Raw genomic sequence first — 23349 nt, forward strand, 5'->3', positions numbered from 1 at the left:
AACAGTCTCAAAAAAAAAAAAAAAAAAAGAGAAGTTGAATAAAACCAAATTTCAACACTTGGTCAGATGGACTCCTGATACATGAAGTGTCCAAGGCCAGGTTAGGTGGGGCTTGGAGTAACCTGGGATAGAGGAAGGTGTTCCTGCCCATGGAGCTGGATGGTCTTTAAGGTCCCTTCCAATCCAAACCATTCTATGATTCTCTAGTTATTTTCTCCCTCCCCTCCTAAAATCAAGCTTAACCCAGATCAGGCTGCCTGATCACAGCTGAAAGTATTTTAAATAGACCTACTCTGTTTCACCTGGGACTTTTGGAAACGTTTTGCAAATAGAGGGACTGAAAATCAACCTTTTCACATCAAAACCTTCAGCAACTTTCCCTGTGTTATCACACAGGGCTGCACACCCCACCCCAGTCTCCATCTGCTCCAACACCAAAAGCCACAAAAACTCACCACCTTCCCAACGAGTTGCAGAGACCACAGATGACACTGCAGGGAAACAGAAAGCCCAGTGGTTCCCAGACTCCTGACTCACTAGCAGGGAGAGATCCAGGAGCTTCCACAGTTCCCAGCCTCCATTTCCCAAGAGCTGTTTAGTCTTTTTTTGTTCCTTCCCCTGGCACGTGCACCGGGGTACCCCCACCTCCCTCAAAAACAACAGGTAACTGTGACCCCAGGTCTATGGATGGACTTCATAGTCACAGAACAGTTTGGGTTGCAAGGAACCTTAAAAACCATCTCATTTCAACCCCCTGCCTTGGGTAGGGACACCTCCCACTACCCCAGGTTGCTCCAAGCCCCGTCCAACCTGGCCTTGGACACTGCCAGGGATGGGGCAGCCACAGCTTCTCTGGGCAACCTGTGCCAGGGCCTCACCACTCTCACCCTCTTTTAGTTTAAAACCATTCCCCCTTCTGTCACCATCTCCCTTCTGCAGGGCTTTGCTTCAGCCCAAACCCCTTTCCCTCTGAATACCCCTGCCTCTCTGCCTTTGGAGAGTTCAATACCAGCAAAAAACCTTGGCCAAGCTAATTATTTATCCATCATGTGCAGAGCTGGTGTCCAAGGACCAAAACCTTGATATCAGAGCTCTGCCAGCCACTCACAGCCTCAGGGTCTCAACCTTTTCCTTCCATCCCTCTTCTACAATCACAGAACCTGTTCAGCTGTAAAATAAACACACATGAGCTGAAAAGAGCTAAAATTTCAGGCAAGAACTCACACCCAGGCCACACACACACAGTGGGAAGCAGACGCCACACCAATAAAGATTCAGCACTATAATTAAAGAACTTTTTAGTCTTCAAGATTTTAATTCAAACAGACACATCTACTATATTCTCACATATCTACAGCAAAGTTTACAGCCACTTTGTATCTGTTTTTCTCCCCCCAAATGGCTGAACATTGAGCCATGATCTTTTTTCCTCAGATTTGTTACCTTTTTTTTGCAATATATTCCATACCACAGCAGTTGGGGTTCTGTACACACACAGCATACACCTAAAACAGCACAACTCCCAGCCCTGCTATTGCAATTTGTACAAGAAAAATCAAGACTGATGCAGCAGCCAAGTCCAAATAGCAATTCCAGATGTTGGGACAGCAGTGCACTCATCACTTGAATTGGCAGCAGTGAACAGATACACACCACACAGTGCTGCTATCACAAAATACAGGGAGTGCTGGGATACACCTTCCCTCCTCCCACAGGAGCCTGGACACACAAGAGCACTTCCCAAGGCTGGAGCAAAGCACACATGAGACACCAAAATGCTGTACAGTGCAATTTGAAGTTCTATCCTATGCAACAGGAGTGCACTTCAACCAGTGCCACATTCAAGAGTTAGATCAATACAATCAAAATATTGAAGGTAAATAATTCCCTTATGAAAACTGTGCAAGTTAGTTCCTTTTCCCTTCTTCTTTTTTTCTTTTGGTAAGTGGCAGTGTCCTCATTGACTGACCCCAAAATTTGGAGGTGGGGCCCTCAGTGTCCAGCTTGTTCCACAATTAGTGTGTGCAAAAGAGCAGAAGCAGGGGGTCAGCAGGGGTGTAAGGCAGTGGCACAGGGAAGAGCCAGAGCTGGGCACTGCCACAGCACCTGGAGCTTGGGAAGACACTGGGAATCTGCAATGGGGGTGTCAGGGACTTCAGGGGGCAGGTGTCCCCCTCTGAGAGGGGGCAAATCCAACATCGATATTAAATATGTGATTAAATATGGGAGACAAGCAGGAAAGCAAAGAATCGGAGTGTTCCGCTGTGTTTCACACCAGTAGCCACCAGACTGGTGCCTGGGAAGCACTGGGAATGAATGGAAAGGTTAAAGGAGAACATGGAAGCAGCCTGACACAAGAGCTCTGTGAACTGTCCTCTCCCAGGAGGAGTTAAAACACCACATCGTGTCCCAACTCCATCACCTGCAACACCTCACAGGGCTGCTGCAGGTAACCTGTTTGCAGGGACAGGAATTATGGAATGAACTGCTGGAGCTGCTCAGGGTGACCCCAGCACTTCCACACAAAGGCTGGGATCCACCAAGCCAAGGCACACACAGCACTTGGGTGTGGATTCAGACACAAGGGGAGGATGGATTAAATGCCAGCTCAGGGGGAATGCGCTGCCTTTTGTTGGCTGTCACAGCTGGTTTCCCAATTTCCTGGGATGCCTGCAGTTTGCAGGAGAGGCTGGAGGAGCCAGGCAATTAGATCCCAAAAAACCCCATCTCTGCTTCTCTATTATTTAGCTCAATCTATAATTACTGTGTTAGGAAATTGCATAACCTTCAAGGGTGTTTTATGTATAGCCTATTACAAGGAAAACAGTGTCTTCTGAATCCTTCCCATCTGGCTGGGGATAATGGATTTCAGATGTACAAATCCTGAACTGGGCAGGGAAACACCACCCAGGGAGGTGCAGATCCCACAGAAATGATTTTAAAGGGTGAACAGTCATTTTAGAGGGCTTATATTAACAACATAGCCAGAGGTATCTCCAGCAGCCAGATTTGGAGGTGGGAAGAGGGAACAGCCAAATTGTGCCTCCCCTGTGATGCAGGACAGATCACCCTGAGCAGCATTCCCTGTGTCAGACTTGATTTAGTGAACAAAACCATCACTCTCCAAACCTAAAAAGAAATCAGTGTTACAAGCAGGGAGAATTACTTTTCTGCCTTCAGTGGCTTAAAAGGGATCTTGGTATTTTTTCATGACTTTAGGGCTAAGTTTAGGTTAGTCAAGAAGAAAAGAATTAAGGAAATAAAGAGTGAACAAGAGGCATTAAGGTAGCACTTAATCACTATAACATAATTTTATATTGCTTCCTTGGTTATAGGATTTCCTTAGAATATATTTAGTGGCCACATGATTTTTGCAGATCACTCTCCAGCTGCTTCTACAACAACTAAAGATCCTGCAGTTTTACATTTATCTGTGTGAAAGTGGCTTTTAAATAAAGGCAGTTTCATTCCACAAACTGGAAGCTCAACAGTTTCCAAAGAGAACACCACTGACCTCTTGCAGCTCCATTTCAGTAACAGCAAGATTTCTGGATAATCCCAGCCACATGTGCTGCTGTTAATTCAACTCTTCTCAGTCCTGTCCATCCATGGAATTGAGCTGAGAAAATGAGTATTTCAGACCTACTCTTACCTGTCTTTTGAAAGGAGAAAAAAAATCGCTAAAGAAAACTCTGATTTCATAAAAGCAGATTGAAGTCGCAGAAACAGGAAGAGCAGCTACAAAATACAAAGTTAAATGGAAAAAAAAAGCTTATCCCTAAAGTCTTTAAGTAATTTTAGCAGCTACCAATCATCTAAACTCTGAGCATTTCTGTAGTGTGATGGCCTCTTAATCTGCAGCAGATCTGTGAGGTCACCTGAACTTCCAGCTCCTGCTTTTTTGAGGTTTCACAACATGGATATAAGAGCACAAGAGGGAAAAGCACATCAGCTGGAGCAAAAGTGCTTTGCTGAGCTGTAGATGCAATGCTGTGAACCTGGCCAGGTGTCCAAACCCAGCCAGGGGACTTGGAAATTCCAAGAAGGCAGCTTGGATCTGGGTAAAAGGACAGCTCTGAGCCCCTGTTCTGCAAGTGAACGCCTCCAGCAGCTACCAAACCTTTTTTGTTTTCCAGGCAGAATAAAATTTGTTATTTCTTAGGAGATATTTATCCATGAGGGACAATTCCACCTGGAAGTCATGGCTTAAACATTAGCAGCAGAATCCCTACTTCAGTTCTGTATTGCACTGAAAAGTCTTGCTCTGGTTTGGTATTTAAATTTCTGCTCCCAAGCCAATGCTGAACACAAAAACCCAAGTGTCAGATGTGAAGGCTACTGAGAGAATTGTGTAGACTGGCAGAAACTGTAGTTAGATTTTAACAATTTCTAGTTTTTCTAGGAAACTAAAGAACTAAGCTGCCTTACCTACTCTTGGGGAGAAAAGGTGCTTTCAGACAAAATGCCTTTACCTATCTATGTAGAAGTCTGTATTTTAATCCTGTGAGTGTTTAGACAGTTCAACAAACCCAGAAAAAATCCAAAATAAATTGGAGACATCCTGTCTCTTGGCCCATCCTGGTCATCCACACAGTTGGAGGTAAAGAGTTCCAGCTCCTGCTGACACTGTACACAATGTTGAGACAGAGAAGCGGCCAAGAGAGGACACTGTGCCCAGCTGTGTCTTCTGTAAACAAAACAAAAATCCCTCCCAGGAGAGCAGGGAGGTTCATAGTGTGAAGGTTTCAGCAGTGGGAGGGCTGAGGGCAGCTGGGCCCAAGGGCTCAGCAACACATGCACTTTTCCATGTTCAGTCTTTAGTGTAGAGGGGGCTGGAAAGGAAGGACCTGAGGCAAAGCCCGGGCAGCTCACGGGTTGTGCTGCACCCTTGCAGCCGCCTCCAGCTCTGCCAGCTGCCTCCTCAACACCTTCACCTTGTCCTGGAGTTCCTTGTTGTATTTTATAATCTTCACCATTTCTTCTTGGGCTTCCTCCAGGTACTGGGAAGGCCTGTTCCACCGGAGGAAGACACCTGAAAGCCCAGGGCAGACAGGTTACAAGGGTTTCTTGTTACAAGGAGTTCATATTCCATCAGTTTACAAATTCCTCCCTTGCCCTCCCCCCTAAACAGCCATTAAAAATACTGACCCTCCTCTCCAAGTTCGCCATTCTATTAAACAGGGTTAATAAAAAGGAAAAATGAGGGGGTTCCATTCTTTTCCTCATATCCTGATCAGACACATCCATGTCTCCCCGCTTCCACGACAGCCCACTTTGCTTCACTGTTACCAACTCTTCAGCACCCATGGGATGGAGAAAGTTCCTGCAGCAGGGAACCCACTGCACATGGATTATCCAAAAAGGTCAGGAGAAGCTTTACAAGCAGTCCCAAAGTAGATATTGTCTGTAACAGGAAGAGCAAGCCTGGCTTACCTGCCCAGAGCTGTAGGCTCTGTGGGGCCACGGCAGGCCAGATGACCAAGCTGTTGGCCTCGTAAATGGGATTCTGGAATTTGCTCAGCTCTTCATTCCTGTTCACCCAGGACCACAGGGACATGGTCTTTTGAGGCAGCTTCAGTTTAGCCCTAAGAAACCCACAGGAGCAAGTTAGTTGTGTACACTTTGATCCGTAAAGACTGTTTTAGTCAGAACCACACAGACTAGAAGGCCACAAGTTTCTCAAAATGCCACTAGCCCAGATAATTCAGGACAATCCCTTCAGTACCTCTCACCATCGTGGCACAGGATGCAAACCTAAAGCAATTTACTCAACCTGGCTGATTACCACTACTTTTGAATAAAAGATGGGGAAATAAAATTTATAAGTTGTGTGGAAGTTGGCTGCCTCCTGTCCAGGTGAAGGATCAGTCACCTCCCCACAGTGGTTCGAGTGCCAGGTTTTGAAAGGGATTGAATTCCTGTGTTAAGGCAGAGCTGGGAAGTGGGATGGGTCTGCACCAGGGAAGGATGGAAATGGAATTCTTGAGTACATAAAAGCAGTGTTACTGCTGGAATTGTGCAATGGGCACACCTGACAGGTCCCTCTGGTGGCAGGAAGGATCTAAGCACACAGGGCAAGCAGTGCTGTTTTCCTGGGGCAACCCCACCACAAGGAGTTACACAGGGATCTGTATTCCTTAGATTGCAGCAAACATCCTGCCTGCACTAGCAAATTGAACTGCCAGCCAGGAGGAGATTCACCATCCCTGTGAATGCTTCAGACAGCACAAGCTTCACATCAGACTTCAAACCCTGTCTGTGCTCTCAGGCTGACGGGCTCGAATGTGACAGGCAGGTTATTACATGTAACATCCAATACTCTTCCAAATTCCATCTTATTGGTTTCAAGTCTAACTTGGTTTTGCAGATGACTAGTTCAGCAGCCCTGCAGAAGGCAGCAGAGTCTCTTCTAAGCCAAGATGAAGGGCAGAGAGGTTTATAGGAAGCTTTAAATTGCCTTCCTTATCTGTAATATCAGTTCGGTTTTTCCCTTCATGTTAAGTTAAGCAGGAGACCATCAGACATGGTCTTACTGGAGTCAGGAGTCCTGAGGGCTGAACTGTTAACCTCAAAACAGGAATCCAACCTCAAAACAGGAATCCAAACCTCTCTGACAGCTGTGGGAGGCTCCAGCCCTGCCCCCGTTTGCTACTCCCAGCAGCCCTACTCAGGGCTGGACCTGGGGGCGTCAGGACCACCAGGCTACAGAGTCATGTTCCTCCCTGACAGGTAAGGACCAGACTTGCCAGCTTTGGCTTCTGATGCCTTGACCTTCTCCTCCAGGCCTGCACGGACAAGTTTGCTTCCCACAGCCATGACTCACGTCAAACTCCAGCTGTTTATTCTTTTATGGAAGAGTTTTTGTGTAAGAGACTATATAAACTGGGAATGGGTGGGGATTTTTGGCCAGGTTGGAGCAACCTGGTCTAGTAGAAGGTCCCTGCCCAGGGCAGGGAGTTGGAACGAGATGATCTTCAATGTCCCTTCCAACCCAAACCATTCCATGATTTTTTGTTAGATACACAAGGGTTCAAATCAAGCATCCTTACCAACCTTTCACTTTCATTGTTTCCCAGGAAAGTCCCAAACTGGGAAGCATAAGCATGTTCAAAGAGCATGATGAGGAACTGTTCATTGAACTCGAAGGAGCAAGGGAACTGCCGAAGGATCTGCCACACACAGTCCAGGAAAAGCAGGAACACCGGGGCCTCCCACTTCTGTTTGCTGTTGGAATAGGCTGACTGGGCACAGCGCTGCTGGAAAGGGTGACCAGCCTGTGGGAATCAGAGGAAGCATCACACACAAAGCAGTGGGATGTGGGTACATGTAGCAAAAAAGACCTTAGAGACAGTTCTGTCCATGTGACCGTGCTGTTATTGCTCAGGCATCCAGTAACAAGCTGCTGGTAACCATTATACCCCTGTGCTGGCACTGCTGAGGCCTCACCTCAAAACCCTGGGGTCAGTTTTGGGTCCCTCATGACAAGAAAGACATTGAGGGGCTGGAGCGTGTCCAGGGAAGGAAACGAATTTGGGGAAGGGGCTGGAGCACCAGGAGCAGCTGAGGAAGCTGGGGGGGCTCAGCCTGAAAAAAGGAGGCTCAGGGGGGACCTTCTGGCTCTTTGCAACTCCCTGACAGGAGGGGGGAACCAGGGCGGGGTTGGGCTCTGCTCCCAGGGAACAAGGGACAGGATAAGAGGAAATGGCCTCAAACTGTGCCAGGGGAGGGTTAGATTGGGTATTAGGCAAAATTTCTTCATGAAGATGGTTGGCCAGCCCTGGCATAGCTGCCCAGGGTAGCGGTGGAGTCCCCATCTCTGGAGGGATTTAAAAGCCATATGGATGTGGCACTTGGGGACAGGGGTTAGTGGTGGCCTTGGCAGTGCTGGGGAATGGTTGGACTCAATGATCTTAGAGGGCTTTTCCACCCCTAACAATTCTGTGATTCTGTGACTAATTTGCCTGCCTTTCCCAGGCTGTGTGATCAGTCCTGTATTTGATCAGGGAATGTGACCAAGAACAAACTGATGTGGGTGCACTGAGGGGCCAGACTGCAAAGGTACAAAGAGCAGAACTAAGGTTTTGTGGTTTAGTCTGAACAAGGCTCTGAAGAGATGGAAGAGATGGAACCTGGTCTGGGGGAAGGTGTCCCTGCCCATGGCAGGGGGGGTGGAACAAGATGATCTTTAAGGTCTGTTCCACCCCAAACCATTCTGTGGTAAGAGATGTCCATCCTGAGCACACAAAACAGGCAGTTTCCCAAACCCAAAAAACTGCCAGGAGAGGCAGAGGCCCCACAAAGTGCCAGAGGTACAAATGACTCAGGGAATGATGCTGCTCTGAGGACAAAGGCTGTTCACACCAAGCAGGGCTGCAACAAGGCCCAACCTGTTTGCTGCCTCTCAGGCTATTTCCCAATCCAACTGTCACTGGAACAGATTGCCCTTTTGTCCAGAGGTGTTTCTTACCTGCAGCCACTCCCTCACAACAAGAGACTCAAAGCCACGGATGGTCCTGCACCTTGGATCCAGGATAATCTGTGCCAGAGAAGTGACCTGGAGCGTGGAATCAGTTCCTTCAGTCCCATGGACTAACACTGATGCACCTTCCCTGGGAAAGAAAGAGGTGGGAAGGGACAAGAGTATGAATGAGCAGAATACATACCAAGGGCATACACATCCCAGTGGATGCCATTATATCCCATGGACACCAGTGCTGACAATGCTGAGGTTTTGCTGTCTCTTTACCACCACATCCCCTAAGGAAGCATCCCACCTTCTCACCTGAGTCCTCACCAACACTAACCAGAGCTCTGCATCATGAAAGGCTCAGTTTCTTGCTAAGCAGTCTGGAAATCCAGGCTCTTTGTCTTGATCTCACAGGCAGATCTCCTTTGTGGTTCTCACTCTTTTGGATTGGTACCCCTGTGAGTTATAGCTGGGAAATGCAGCTCAAAATGAGCTTGTGTCATTCACCGTTTTGCTCATTACTCTCAAATCTTCCCATAAGCACTGAAATGAAGATGTATCACCACCCAGATGCTCTGCAAATCAGTATTACGAGGTTCTTGCTCAAACCTGGGTTTAATTTGGGCCTCAACTGAGGTTCTCTACTACTTCCTGAAAAGAGGTCAGAGCCAGGTGGGGGTCGGTCTTTTCTCCCAGGTAACAAGTGACGGGATAAGAGGAAACAGCCTTAAGTTGCAACAGTGGAGGTTTAGATTGGCTATTAGGGAAAGTATCTTCACTGAAAGAGTGGTAAGGCTTTGGATCAGGCTGTTCCAACCCCCATCTAAGCTGGCCTTGAACACTTCCAGGGATGGGGCAGCCACAGCTTCTCTGGGCAACCTGTGCCAGGGCCTCACCACTGCAATTGCACAGAAATTCTCCCTAATATCTAATCTAAACCTTCCTTTCCTACCTAATCTTAACCTTTATCTCTTCCTCTCACAGCAGTGACAGATAAAGCACAATTCCAAAGGCTGCCAACCTATGCCCTCCTCAAAGTGGGGCACAGCAGGATAACAGTATTTTCCCCTTTCACCTTTCAGGCCCCAGACCTTCAAGATGCTGCAGGATCTGTCCCAGCCATTCCTGCCCATGGTAAATAATGGAATCATCCCTGTCAGCTCACCTCTGACCTCCAGGCCCTGAGTGAGGCAGGTCAGGCACCTGACACAGCTCCAGGTAAACAGAAAAAGCAAAGCTGAACTTAAAAATGATGAAATCAGCCACTGTCCCAACAAGCCAGAATGGTTTCATCACTGATCTTTCTCATCATACGCATGTAGGAAAGAATTCCAGACAAAAGTATTGATCCAGAGCAATCCTTTTCTGGCACAGTCAGTAATGAAACCAGCACTGTCAGTGCTTTCAAAAAGCACAGAGCTCACGTTTTAAATGCTCTGATGCTGTTTTACCACTAAGACAGCATTCCAGCCTGCCTGTGTGCCTGCAGAACACATTCTCCAGCTGGTATGAAAAGCCAGGTTTTCTCTGAATTTTTGGATAGGCTTTTCCTGCTCAGAGCCACAAATAAAACACATATTTAACTCCTTCATCTGGCCTTACAAACCCTGGCACCTGACAGGGAGGTTTGGCTCTCCAGGCTGAGGTCTGAACACAAGTCAGCTGAGTCAGCAGGATTTGTGACAGAAATGTCAGGTTAAGAGAGGTCATGAGCACTTAGAAGGGATGAGCAGGATTACTTAGGGATGAAAATGTAAGAGGGGAAAAGCACTGGGCCAATTCCTGGGGAAAACAAGGAAATGCCATTGGTTTAACCTCTGTAAGTGAGGTGGGGTATTGGAAACTTGCAGCTGAAAAGAAAAAAATAAAAAGGACTTTTTGAAAAAAAAAAAATCAACCCTGTGTCCTCTCTTTACTCTCAAACAGCATTTCAGATGGGCACATTTTAACCTAAACCTTCAATAAAGCAATCTAAATCAGACTGGTTTCATCAGACATAGGAATACACCTCAATTACATAATTTAAACCCTATTCTTAGTCGAGGTTGCCTCCCTCAGCATGATTTACTGGAGGAACATTCCTTCACCAGGATGATGAAACAGCATCTTGCATGAGGATGAGCCAGATCGTGGAGGGCAGTGATTAATACTTCCAGAGGTATCTAATGACAAAATGAATGAGAAACTCAAGCCTTTCTGCAAGAGATTTACCTGTCAATGCACTGAGCAGCCAGACAAGCCGTGGTCAGGATCTCCTTGACATGAGTCAGCCAGTTGGAAGCTTCCAGTTTACTGAGCCAGCGGTCCATGTTGTGGGACTGGTCATTACAAGCTTCCACCAGTTTGATGAGGCTTTCCTGCAGGATATTAAACCTTTGGGAAAAGGAAAATGTTATTGAACATTACATAAGAAGTAACACAGGAACCAGGATATGGATTATTTAGTGTTCATATACTGTGGTTTATTCATTCTTCTGTTTGATGCTTGCAGAGCTGTAAAATAATAACAAAAATTCAAGTTTGAGTAAAAACTTTTGAAGCAAAACCAAATACTTCAAAGTAACAGCCAGGAAATTCCTAAATTAACTCCTCAGGAGCTGGTCTACACAGCGAGGAGGGGAGTGACTGCTTTCCAATATCTCCAGTTAACATTACTGCACATCTGTGTAGGAGGATTTTCCAAAATTAGGCTTAAGAGAAATTGAACAAGGCCAAGCTAAAAGTCTATTTAATTTAGTAACTTGTCCCTAAATGATCAAACAATATTAGACGTCCAGTGAAAAGTACTGGCTCATAGAATCACAGACTGGTTTGGGATGGAAGGGATCTTAAAGCTCATCTCATTCCCACGGGCAGGGACTCCTTCCACTATCCCAGGTTGCTCCAAGCCCTGTCCAACCTGGCATTGAATGCTTCCAGGGATGGGGCAGCCACAGCTTCTCTGAGAAAATCCTCTGGATAAAACTGTGACTGTCACTGCCACAGAACAAATCCTCACCTGCAGAAGTTTTCTGGCTCCTTCCAGTGTGAAGGGAACACAGGAAGGCTGGAGTGTGGCTATGGCTGGCACAGGGAGATGCCTGATGCCTGAAACCTGCAGCAGGTTGTTCAGAACAAGGAACCGAAACCCAAATAACCTTTATCATCCACACATCCTGATTTGGCCATAAAAAGAACATGACCCTGCTGACAGGAACCAGCATACACAACTCTTCTTACAGAGCAAATACTTCATGGAGCAACCACAGCCCTGACAAAGCCAAGCCCAGGGCAGGGCCTGTGTGATTCCACTCACCTCTCAATACCCTTGTGAATCCTCCTCCACTGGGGATAGTGGACTTCTTGCTCAAAGCCCCCTCCTTTGGCCCTGGCCTGCTGGGCCACATTCAAGGACCTGGTGTCAATGATGTAGCCACGTTTGCCAGGCCGGAGCGAGGCGTTGATCAGCTTCTCGTCCTCCTTGCAGCGTCTCCCGTTCGTACCTGTAAGGGGTTGGCTGCTTCTCATCATGATCTGGGGAGACACAAAACCAGGAATTAGGCACTGGAAATGGAGGGAGTTCAGACTGAAAGGCACCAATCACTTGAGCTCCAAGCCTTGCCCTGAATCCTTCAGGTTTTTTTAAGTCCAATCTTTTGCAGGAACTGAACGTATTTAAAAACCAAACTACATATCCTCGAATTGAGGATATCTGGCAGGTAAAGTTCTAAATTACAGATATCATCTTAGGGGCTTTATCCCTTTAATTATGCCTGAAATACCATCTTTGTGAAACTCTGAACTGGATTCCTGCTGATGGCTCCTTTATAAGCCTTGGAAGTGTTATAAATCCCTGGAGGTGTTCAAGGCCAGATTGAATGGGGCTTGGAGCAACCTGGTCTAGTGGAAGGTGTCCCTGACCATGGCAGGGGGTTGGAACTGGATGGTCTTTGAGGTCCCTTCCAACTCAAACCATTCTGTAATCCTATGAAGCAAACATTTTTGGGATTGTCATTTTTAAGGTCTCTTCCCAACTCTGTTCTTAAAACACTCAAATCATTCCCATGTTAAAAGATGCCTCTTAGGGACAGTTTTCCCTCGTGGATTAACTAATAAACCTTGAGTCCACAGACTGATGAGCTGAGATTTCTCTTTAGTAAATGCTTTTCAATTCAGGAGCTCCCCAGCAGCTCAAATGATCACTAAAATGTGAGGGCAGCCAGTCAGCAATCCCAAGGACATTTGGGAACTCAGAGGCAAGAGGAGAACATGAGGGACAAAGTTACTGTCACAAGTTCAAGTGCTCTGAGCCACACACCATTATATCCCTCACACCTGAAACATGCACAATTTGGAGAGATAACTGAGCAAATCTTCCTCTGATGGTTTTCAGCTGAGCTGAGAAAAAGCAGAAAACACAACTGATATGGAGCTGGTGGGTGGCTGATTTTAAAGCAAGGCAAAAAAGCCCCAAGTTATTACTGAGTCAGACTAGACATCCTCAAATTCAAGGCTTACAGATCTTGGCACCAGGAGGTGAGAAGGCATTAGAGCATTTGAAGAGCCTGTATCAAGTTTAAAAGTTGCAGGTTGGACATCCCAACATCCTCAGAACTGGTTACATCAGCAAGAGACACAAATACTCAACAGTTTGATAGAGTGCATTTCTTAATTACAGTGTATCAGTCACTCCATTAGACTCTGGCTTGTCCAAAAGCCTGTGCAACACCAAGAATTTGCTGCTCCTGAATCATGTTGCACTGCCAGGCTCAGAGAACAGCTTGTTCTGATCCTCCTACCACAGGCACAGAGCAGAAGCAGTGCTGGCTCTGCTGTCACCATGATGTGATGAGGGCCCACCACTCAGGCGGGACAATGTGGCTCCTGCCATCCTTCCCTTGAAGCCTCTTGGCAGACAAAGCAAGTCAGGGTGCCAGCAGTGCTTTTACAAACCTCATCTTGTTCTTAACTGCTGTAAGCAAGCTCATGCCATGCACATTCCCAAACAAGCACATTAATGGCTATTTCTAGGACGGAGATGACTCATTCCATCCCCCAGAACCACTTTCACTGCAGCCACTGAGAAAGTCGGAAAATAAACCAGGCGAACATCACAAACTGTGTTAATTCCAGAGCACAAGTTGCTTTTCCATGAAACAAACATATCCACACACTTCCTTCAGGAACAACCAACACCCAAACCCAGCTCACCATCCCATTCTTCCTGTGGTAGTAGCTGAGCACTGGGAAGCGACTGCCGTGGCGGAACATGGCGACCTTCCGGAGCTCGTCGTCGGTGATGCATTTGGGGACAATGACAACTGGAGGGTAGGAGGGACACACAGAGAATTCCTTATTGATGCAGCTGAGCCGCCACTCATCTGTCTGAAAAACACCAGAACACACAGGCTTTGGGTCAGAAAACACATTATTAGTGGTAGAGCATTAAAACCTGGGAAGAAGAACTTCCATGTGCAGGATAAGGCACACGCAGAGGAATATTGGTGATCTGCTCCATCTGCACCACAGGAGAAAGCTCAGTTGTCCTTTTACCAACCATTTATAGGTCTGTTGACCCATTAATTTTCCCCCAAATCCTTGATGCTCCCTGAAAACATCTCGTGGCAGCAGCTCCCAGACACTCATTACCCAACATGCAGATAAAGAAGTGGAGGAAATGATCAGGTGATTCTGGTTCTTGAGGTGCAGGACTTGAACAACAGTTCCCTCTCTGGTTTATCCACATCCTCAAACAGCACCAAATAAGCCCAAGTGGTCAGAAATGGGTGATTGTGGCTTTCAATTATTTCACAGGCACAGACAATGTGAGACATCCCAGAGCAGGAATGTGTTCCTACATCAGCAAATTTAGGGGGCAGAAAGGTTCATTTAGATCCAGTAACATGGGCTCAACCCTCCATCTGTGCTGAAAGAAGAGTTCACAAGACAAAGGGGGCTGAGAAAGGCAGGAATTTCCACCAACTCCAGATGTTGGAGCTGCCTTGAGGTTAAAACTGCAATTTAATACCTCCAGCTCGGTTCTTTTCCACGTGCTTAACGACAGCTCTTGCTCCCAAAGCATCTTCTGGAAGCAGCAGAGCATCCAAGGCCCAAGGTCTCATCCTCAGCTCCTGTTATGTAACTTCTGAGCTTCCAAGAGCCAAATCCTTGGGAAAGAAGTGCTGAGTGTTGGCACCTTGCACCTCACAGGCACCTGGCATGAGAACTCAGGCACCTGATACCCAGGGTCAGACACAGGGCTGGGCTCCAGCTCAAGGAAGAAGGTCAACAAGGAGCTCTGCAGGAGGCAGAGACCTCACAGAAATGCCATAAAACCTCTGCTCATGTGTTCACAGGAAGTTTCAGCCAGACTAAAAGGCAGAAGGGTAAAGCAGGCAGCACAGAAAGGAAGGGAAGAGCATAAATGAACCTGTAACAGGATACACAAAACCCCCCCTCGATTCAGGTCTGCTAGTTTAACATGTATTAATTGCACATTTCTGATCAGAATTAGGTCTTTCTCCCTCTTTCCTTTCTTCCAGAGGCTTGCTACCTCTTGCCATGCCCCTCCTGGCTGCTACCTGCTCATATAAATCATCCTGACCAGCTCACTGCAAAAATGGAAAACTGGGATCAATTCACAAAGGTTTTCTGGCAATGAAGTCTTTCCATCAGATCAACAAGCTGATCTGACTCACAACACTTTCAGCAGCAGGAGCTCTGAGGCCTGGGATATGTGGCACTGGAGACAGTAAAATTGTGCTTTTTAGTGGCAATCTAAGAAAAAGATGCTGAAAAAACACACACTATGTGCATCAGGATCAGCAGCAGCAGCAAGAGCAGAAATTGCTGCCTGTGTGCAGTGGCCCAGCTGGACAGTATTGCACCACAACCTTATTTCATTATTAATTAGCCTCAAAACAGCTTCTCTGAACAGCTCCAGTTTACAGAAAGCAGAGCTTCTCCCAGATGCAAAGTCAAACTGCCTCTGGCCATCAGGTTATAAGCAGAGATGAAAAGTTCTGGATCACAAAAGGGATGTGGCTGGTCACAGCTCCAGCTTTTAATGCATCAACAATGACAATTTTTATAAAATAATGCTATTTTTATAGCTTTTTTGGGGTGTCTGTGTTAATTTACACATAAAGGTGTACAATCTGATCACAATGAAAAAAATCTGTGTGGATCTGGAATATAAAACTGATAAATACATTACAGGAATATAAAACTGATAAACCCCCCTTCCCAGGATGTGGGGAAGGTGAAGCCAGAGCTCTGTGGTGTGTTTGAGCCTGGCTGTCACTGGTATCACCAGCATGAAAAGGAGTGGAAGAGCATCCCCTGATTTATCTCCCACTCTGGTATTTTAACCCTGCCCAGAACCTCCTCCCCTCCCCACTTATAACACAAGACAGATGATCCTGTTATGTCATCCAGTTGTAATTTACTGTTCCATGGGAAGGAGGAGGGGCCTGGCAGCAGTTGGCACCATTTGTCTTCCCTGGCACAGCTCCTCGTGCAGAGATCCCGTGAACCTGTGCAGTGCCAGCTTCACATTGCTGGAGTAAACTCCATTCTTAGCTTTTTTTTTGGGTAGAGCTGTAATTTGGGAGAAAAAATGGCCATTAGAACTGGAAGAGGGAGGCAGCAGCAATTTAGGTATGTGCAGCAGAGGGCCTGCAGTGGAAGGGAGGACGGACCTCACCTTCAGCATCACCAGGTAACTGTGTTGTGTAAAACTCAGAGAAAGCACAAAATTAACATTTAATTCTCCCAATGCGAGATCTGTTCTTTTAGGAATCAAAAAAAGTTAAGGACAGAAGCAGCAAAGGACACTGAGCACAATGGAAAGGACTCCAAAGAAAGAAAAATGAGTATTTTCTCCTTGCAAGACTATCTCTGGGATTTCTACTTTTCTTGTCCTAGCACTTGTTTAGAGATACTGATTTCCAGAAGTCCAAGATATCCTTCATCCTAAAACTCAGAATTGCCAGGAGAGGTTGTTTTCCACAAAACAGTGGGAAATAATTCAAGTTCTACTAATAAGCCTTAAAAAAAAAGTTGGGAAACCATCAAGGACCTTGAGGGATCCTGCAAAGCAGCAATGGCAGAGGCCATTCCCAAGGAAAAAGTCCTGTTAGGGACAGGTTGTGCATGAAAAAGGAGCATAGCAGATGCAAAGACTGATGATTGTCTGATAAGAGTAAAATGGGGGTGACCCAAACCATTGTAAACTGAGCCCAAAGTCAGAAAATTGGGATTTTTTAAGAGAAGCTCCAATAAGATAAAGCACAATTGAACCATTCAGATTCCTGAGCTCTTTCCAGCCACGAAGGGGAAAGGGAAGAGCAAAAAAGTTGGGGGAAGAAAAGAGAGAAAAAGGGGGAAGAAAAAAAGAGGAAAGCAGAGGAAAGAAAAAAGAGGAAAGGGAAAGAAAATAGAGGGAAAGGGGGGAAAGAAAAAAGAGGAAAGGAGGAGAAGAAAAAGAGGAAAGGGACAGAAAAAGAGGAAAGAGGGGAAGAAAAAGAGGAAAGGGGGGAAAGAAAAAAGAGGTAAGGGGGAAAAGAAAAAAGGGGTAAGGGGAGGAAGAAAAAGAGGAAAGGGGGAAGAAAAAGCAGGAAGGGAGAGAAGAAAAAGGAGGAAAGCGGAGGAGAAAATGGATGAAAAGGGAGGAAGAAAAAGGAGGAAAGGGAGGGAAAGAAAAAAGAGGAAAAAGGGAAATAAAAAGAGAAATAAGTGAATTTTCTGGCAATAAAATACCTTTATGTTAATTATACTGTCAGTGTACAAACTTCTCATGGCCTCTTCACATAATTTTAGGCAACAATTTCCAGTTAGTTTGCAGTGTCCTGAAGTTGTGGAATTTGGCAGAAGAGAAACCTCTCAGCTCTTCTCTGACTGCTCAATAAAAATAAGAAACCCTTACACAAACTCTGAATTCCATTCAGCCCCTCACTGGTTATGCAGTAGAAGAATACAAAGAACATCACAGACAATCTAAATTTTTAATGTATTATCTAATTTTTTAAAAAATTATAACTTTTACAGCTTTACTTTGCCATTAGAGAATGTGTCCATGTTTTAAAACAACTCTCCTGTGGCAGAGAAATGTGGAATTAATACATTTCTTTACATGGATTTGACATGTGGGGGAAGGTCAGGGATAAAAGATCCAGGTGGATGATTTAATGGACGGGGGGGAACCTCTGGAATTCTACTCATTTAACTTATGGCAGAAAGAATTTAATCAGCCTTTTACTTTTACTTCACATAAGGCAGTTTCATCACAGAACAAGGAGTATTTGGTCAACAACATATTTATCTGTTGTTCAGGGAATGTAAATCATTTGAAGCAAATCATTGACAGCATTTTCTTAAAAAAATTGAGGTTTTAAGGGTTAAAAGCCAAGAATTAATCAACAGCTGCCAGACAGGGATATTTTAAAGAAATGAAATATTGCTATATAATAATATGATTTTTAAATGTAAGTCTTACAAGGAGCAGATGTTCAGAAAAACAAGAGATTCACAAATGCATTTTAAAATCTCTGAAAAAATAAGGAAAAAAAAGCATATTAAGGGATCCATGTGTTGCTAGTTATGATAATAAGTCAGATTGTCTGTCTCTGGACATCAGATGAAGATAAGATACATGAGAGTTCTCTAATTATGAGACAAAAATAGCCAGATCTCTGAACTCCTTTAATTTTCTGGTGATTTCATCACCTGAATCTGGCCAAGCTGATGATATTATTCAGTTATCAGTCCCAGGCAGGAAGTGATAGATGCTGCAGACAGGCTGGGCTGCAGATAAAAGAAAAAAAATCAATGTTCTGTGCTGCTGCACTAATGGATGTGGGCTCAGCAACCTGAGATGGTGGAGCAAGTGCTCATATTGGATGGGAAACAAAGACTTGGAACACAGAGATGCAAATCCAAGGAAGTTCCTCAAACCAAGATAGTTCAGCATCCTAAAATTAGGTTCAATTCAAATTCGGCATCCTAAAATAAGGTTTGAATAACAGGCAATGCCACAAGAACAATTCCTACCCATAATAATATCAACATGTACCATAATACCAAAAATATCAACATGTACCATATCAACATGGCACCAAAATAATAACATGTGCTCAACAGCATCTGGAAAAAAGAGGACTGGAAGTTTCCTGCTCTCTAAACCTCCCTGAATATTTCCCCAGCATGAACTAGAGCTAAAAGTGTTTCAAACTGGGCATCTTTACTGTCATCTTCCTGGAGAGATAAGGAATCCTGAGCAATTTTATTAAAATATTAATTTCAATTAAGGGATTGACAGAGATTTATTTCACTCCACTCCAGATTCAAAGTTAAGTGAAGCAAACCCTGGCCAAAGGGCTTCAATTTGTTGTTTTTATAAAGAGAGTCATTCACAAAGGACAAAACATTTCCTACCTTTGTGTCCTCCCAGATAAATTTTAAAAACTCCTCAAACCTCCTCCTGTACAACACAAAAACGCCTGATGTTCACAGAGTGTTTGAACAACACTCACTTCTCACCCAGGCAACAGATGAATTTTTTACCATCCAGGATTTTCAGTTCAGCCACTGCTGGGTGAAATCCTCCAGGGAATATCCAAGTGCCTGTGGAAATCCTTCCAGTGCCACTCACCACTGAGCTGAGGAGCTCAAACTCCTGGTCAGGCAGGAAGGAGCGCCAGCCGTCCTCCAGCACCTCGAACATGGGCCGGTAGAAGAAGGGATACAGGAGGGTGACAGAATCCAGGGTGGAAAGGACCTGGGAGGATCAGAGAAAGCATGGAATCATGGAATGGGTTGGGTTGGAAGGGAACTTAAACCTCATCTCATTCCAACCTCCTGCCATGGGCAGGGACACCCCCACTATCTCAGGTTGCTCCAAGGCCCGTCCACCCTGGCCTTGGACACTTCCAGGGATGGGGCAGCCACAGCTTCTCTGGGCAACCTGTGCCAGGGCCTCCCCACCCTCACAGCCAACAATTCCTTCCCAATATCCCATCTAACCCTGTCCTCTGGCAATTTCAAGCCATTCCCCCTTGTCCTGTCACTAGATGATTGCATGGTTTCTGATGCTTCAGCATAATGAGCTTCCCATTCCCAAATGCTGTGGCAAGATATGGGGTTTTAATTAAAAAAAAAACAACAAAAACAGACCCAGAGGCAAATCCCATGATTTTAACAGTTATCAGAAATCATTGACTGGTTTAGGTTGGAAGGGACTGTAAAGCTCATTCAGTTCCAACCCCCTGCCATGGGCAGGGACAGCTTCCACCAGACCAGATTGCTCAGAGCTTCATCCAACCTGGCCTTGAACACTTCCAGGGATGAGGAATCCACAACCTATGGGAAATATCCCACAACCTGGTGGGAAATACTCCAGAATTTTCCTTTCCCTTACATAACACCAATGAAAACCTCCCTAACTGGAGACAAAAAGCTGTCGAGGTTGAGGTGAGACGGAGACCCGCCGGTTCTGTTGATGCTGATGAATCCTCACCTCGATGGAGCTGGCGATGTTCAGACATTCCTCCATCCCAGGGATGTCCAGCTGGATGATCCTCAGGTCTTTGCACTTTATGACAATGGTGCCCAACGATCCCACGAACCTACAGCAGGACATGGAACAGGAGCCTCATCAGAACAGCATCTGGGAGCTGTGAGGGGATGTTACAGCTCTTCCCACCACAAATTCCTACAAGGCAAAACTCCATTAGCAGTAATTTTTCCCCAATATCATCCTGCAAGAAAAAAAACATACAAAACCAACTTGTTATTTGGTATAAGCTTGTTTTTATTTTAATTTATTCTGTCCTTGTGCTATGGAGTGGAAGTATAGATATTACACCACTGTGAGTGTGACAGGACAAGGGGGAATGGCTTTAAACTGCCAGAAGGCAGGGTTAGATGGGATTTTGGGAAGGAATTGTTGGCTGTGAGGGTGGTGAGACCCAGGCACAGTTTTCCCAGAGAATCTGTGGCTGCCCCATTCCTGGAAGTGTTCAAGGCCAGGTTGGAGCAGCCTGTGATAGTGGGAGAGGAAATAAGTGGCAGGGGGTGAAACAAGATGATCTTTATGTTCCCTTCCATCCCAAACCAGTCTGGGATTTCTGATTTAACAAGGAATTTTGGTGTTTGATCCCTGCAGTGCCAGGATTTGCCCTGCAGATCTCAGGGAATGAAGGTCTTACCCCCCACACTGGTTACAAATCCAGGGAGCCCAGAAGAACGTCTGGTTCCAAATCAAACCCAGCTCCCAGACGCCCTCCTCAGTCCTATTCCAGCTGTTTAAAGAGCTACAAAAGCTCAAGGAGCAGTTTGATCATCTGATAAATCTGAAAAAACACTGTTTTGTACAAAAAAACCCTCTTATAATTCAGTGGGAGAAGAGATTTTCTGAGCCTGGCACAACGTTGTGCACTAAGAACCTGCAGCAGGGTCAGGCTGGGCCTTTCTAAACCTTTTACAGATCTGAGAGTCTCGTTATTCCATCCCCTCCAGCACTGGGAAAATACACTTATCCCTTCAAATGGTAAAGTTTCACTCCCACAAAGCTACTCAGGGGCTGCTCTGGAGACCTCCTGGAAAATAAGGGCTGTGAGTATCTGCAGAGTAATTCGGTAGTAAATCAGGTGCTGAGCCAGCAATCCCTCCTCATAACTCCATGTTCCTTTCTTATTTGGGATTAACTTCCACTGCAACTGCAGCTGAGCTCATAAAAAATTTAAAAACTGAAGGAAAAGCTTGTAAATATTAATCTTCAAAATGGAGCTTTAGTACAAGGAGTAACAGGGATGAGGCCAAACCCCCCCCAAGGACTCAGCAATGCTCCATGGGAACACATTCCCTGAGTTTCCCACTCTTCTGCTCCTTTCCCACTTCAGAAAAGTCAGGAATAAACTTAAGCAGCAACAGATTTAATCAGCATTCAGCAATTCCCCCCATTCCAGACTCTTTGCCAACTTGGTGGGTTTTAATTGCTCCTGCTTGATTTTTCCAGAAAAATCTGTTCTACCAGATTTCTTTAAAAGGCAAGAAAAATGAGAAAGACTTTGTAATTAATTAAAAAATTATGATGAGGAAGCTGAAACAGAAGCAAGTGAGGGAGCAGAAGACCAGGTGAGATGGGGCAGACACTGAGGGAGCGAAGGGTGACAGGGCAGGTAAAGCAGGAATGAAGGTAAAAAACCCCAAATCTTTGGAGCTTCTGTAATCAAAACAGGGTGGGGAAGAAAAATAACGGGAGTGCTGCAGCTACAACTCAGCTGAACCACAAAAATACATTGTTAAAGGGTTACTGATTCCCATGAGGAGTTGGAGGAGTGAGGGATGATGGTGTGGAGCAGCAGGAGGTAGATTTGGGGATGAGAAATTCCAGAGTCCATCAGTTTTGGTGGCTGACACAAAGCAAATCCCTCCACCAGCACTCCGACCTCCATCCCCTTTGCAAAGGACAGGGTAAAGGAGGTGGTAAAAATGCAAAGGAGGTGGTGAAGTTGCATTATTTAGAAATTATATATAGTGTTTCAACTGTTATTGAAGTATTCAAGTGTTTCAAGGGTTATTGATGGATCCACTGAATAATTAACACAGAGCAGAAGTGTTTAAACACACAAGTTTTGACTCTCCATATGACCAAAAAATTAACCTTTCAGATGCAACAGTCAAAATGAACATCCAAGCAAAAGGAAAACCCTGCCCTGTGCTCTCGTAGGAACATTTAGGTTGGAAAAGAGCTCTGAGATCATTGAGTCCAACCTGTGACTTGGCACCACCTTGCCACCCAGACCATGCACTGATGCCACATCCAGCCGCTCCTTAAACATTCCGAGGGATAGGGACTCCACCACCTCCCTGGGCAGCCCCTTCCAGTGTTTAACGACCCTTCCCGTGAGGAAATTTCTCCTGATGTCCAACCTCAACCTCCCCTGGCGCAGCATAACCCCATTGCCATCTCCATCCTTCCTCCTCTCCACACCTGGATCCGGGACAACCAGCCTTGCCAACCACTCTCCCGAGAGGCCCCACCTTTTCTCGCAGGAGTCGATGTTGGAGTGGAGCAGCCACAGCTCCTCGGCGTTGTCGTGGCGGCGGGACGAGAAGATGAGGTGGTGGCCAGTCAGGCACAGCGTCCCCTCCACGGCCGCGTGGAACGGCCGGTGCAGCACCACATTGTCGGCGCGGGGCGTCTTGATCAGCTCGGCGAACTCCATGGCGGGGGCGGGAGGGAATCACCGGGAAAGCTCACCGGGAAAAAACTCGCCGGGAAAACAGGGAGGGGGTGGAGGCGCCGGGGAGGGTCTGTGCGGTCCCACCCGCGCGGGAAGGGGCATAACCCGCCGTGGTCGCGGTTCTCGGGTGGGGATGATGAGCGGAGCGGGGGGGGGGCGAGGCCCTCACAGGGACCCCCCTTTGCCCTCAGGGCCCGGGGGGAGAGTGAGGAAACACAGAGCGGGGCGCTGAGACCCCCGGGGGGTCAGAGCAGCGAGGGAGCCCTTGAGGGGACAGGAGGTAGCCCCGGGATCCCCCGGATTCCCAGGACCCCCCGGATTCCCGGGAGCCGCCGGCGGAGCGGCACGGGCCGGAAGCACCTCCCCGGGAGCCTCCTCGGTCACGTGATGCCGCCCGGACCAATCCGCCTTGGAGGTGATGGAACTGCGGGAAAAGGGCCCGGCGCATCCCGAGACCCCCGCGAAAAAGGTTCCGGGAGAATCACGCGGGGATTGAAGAAGGGGCGGGGCGAGAGGAGGGGCTTAGGGGAAGGGGCGGGGCGTTGAGGGTAAGAGAGCCTATGGGAAAGGAGACCGTGGGGGCGGGGTTTAAGGAAGGGGAGGGCAAAGAGGGCAGGGCATGACTGGGAGTGGGGCGTGGATGGGGCGGGGCTTCGT

General features: G+C 46.5%; 1 protein-coding gene across 1 annotated transcript; it reads right to left on the reverse strand.

Moving 5' to 3' along the window:
• Positions 1-1267: 1267 nt before the first annotated feature.
• MTMR9 (myotubularin related protein 9) lies at positions 1268-23039 on the reverse strand. The gene is made up of 10 exons (XM_027742021.2): positions 22490-23039; positions 19962-20070; positions 19098-19223; positions 13658-13831; positions 11763-11980; positions 10679-10840; positions 8468-8609; positions 7054-7274; positions 5434-5585; positions 1268-5032 (listed from the first exon to the last, which is right to left on the reverse strand). The coding sequence occupies exons 1-10, from the start codon at positions 22672-22674 to the stop codon at positions 4869-4871; spliced, it is 1653 nt and encodes a 550-aa protein (XP_027597822.1). The 5' UTR covers positions 22675-23039; the 3' UTR covers positions 1268-4868.
• Between the last annotated feature and the right edge of the window lie 310 nt (positions 23040-23349).

Source organism: Pipra filicauda, unplaced genomic scaffold, assembly GCF_003945595.2.
Source record: "Pipra filicauda isolate LSUMZ 115617 unplaced genomic scaffold, ASM394559v2 scaffold24_size8852520_pilon, whole genome shotgun sequence".
In the NCBI taxonomy this organism is placed as follows: Eukaryota; Metazoa; Chordata; class Aves; order Passeriformes; family Pipridae; genus Pipra; species Pipra filicauda.

What these genes read in the sequence shown, in the direction of transcription:
- MTMR9 (XM_027742021.2), bottom strand. Translation starts at nt 22,674, where the DNA reads ATGGAGTTCGCCGAGCTGATCAAGACGCCCCGCGCCGACAATGTGGTG. An exon ending in ATTCACAAGGGTATTGAGAG is followed by an intron (nt 10,841 to 11,762) that starts GTGAGTGGAATC and finishes CTTTTCCCAAAG; the next exon opens with GTTTAATATCCTGCAGGAAA. An exon ending in GCTGCTCAGTGCATTGACAG is followed by an intron (nt 8,610 to 10,678) that starts GTAAATCTCTTG and finishes TTTCTTTCCCAG; the next exon opens with GGAAGGTGCATCAGTGTTAG.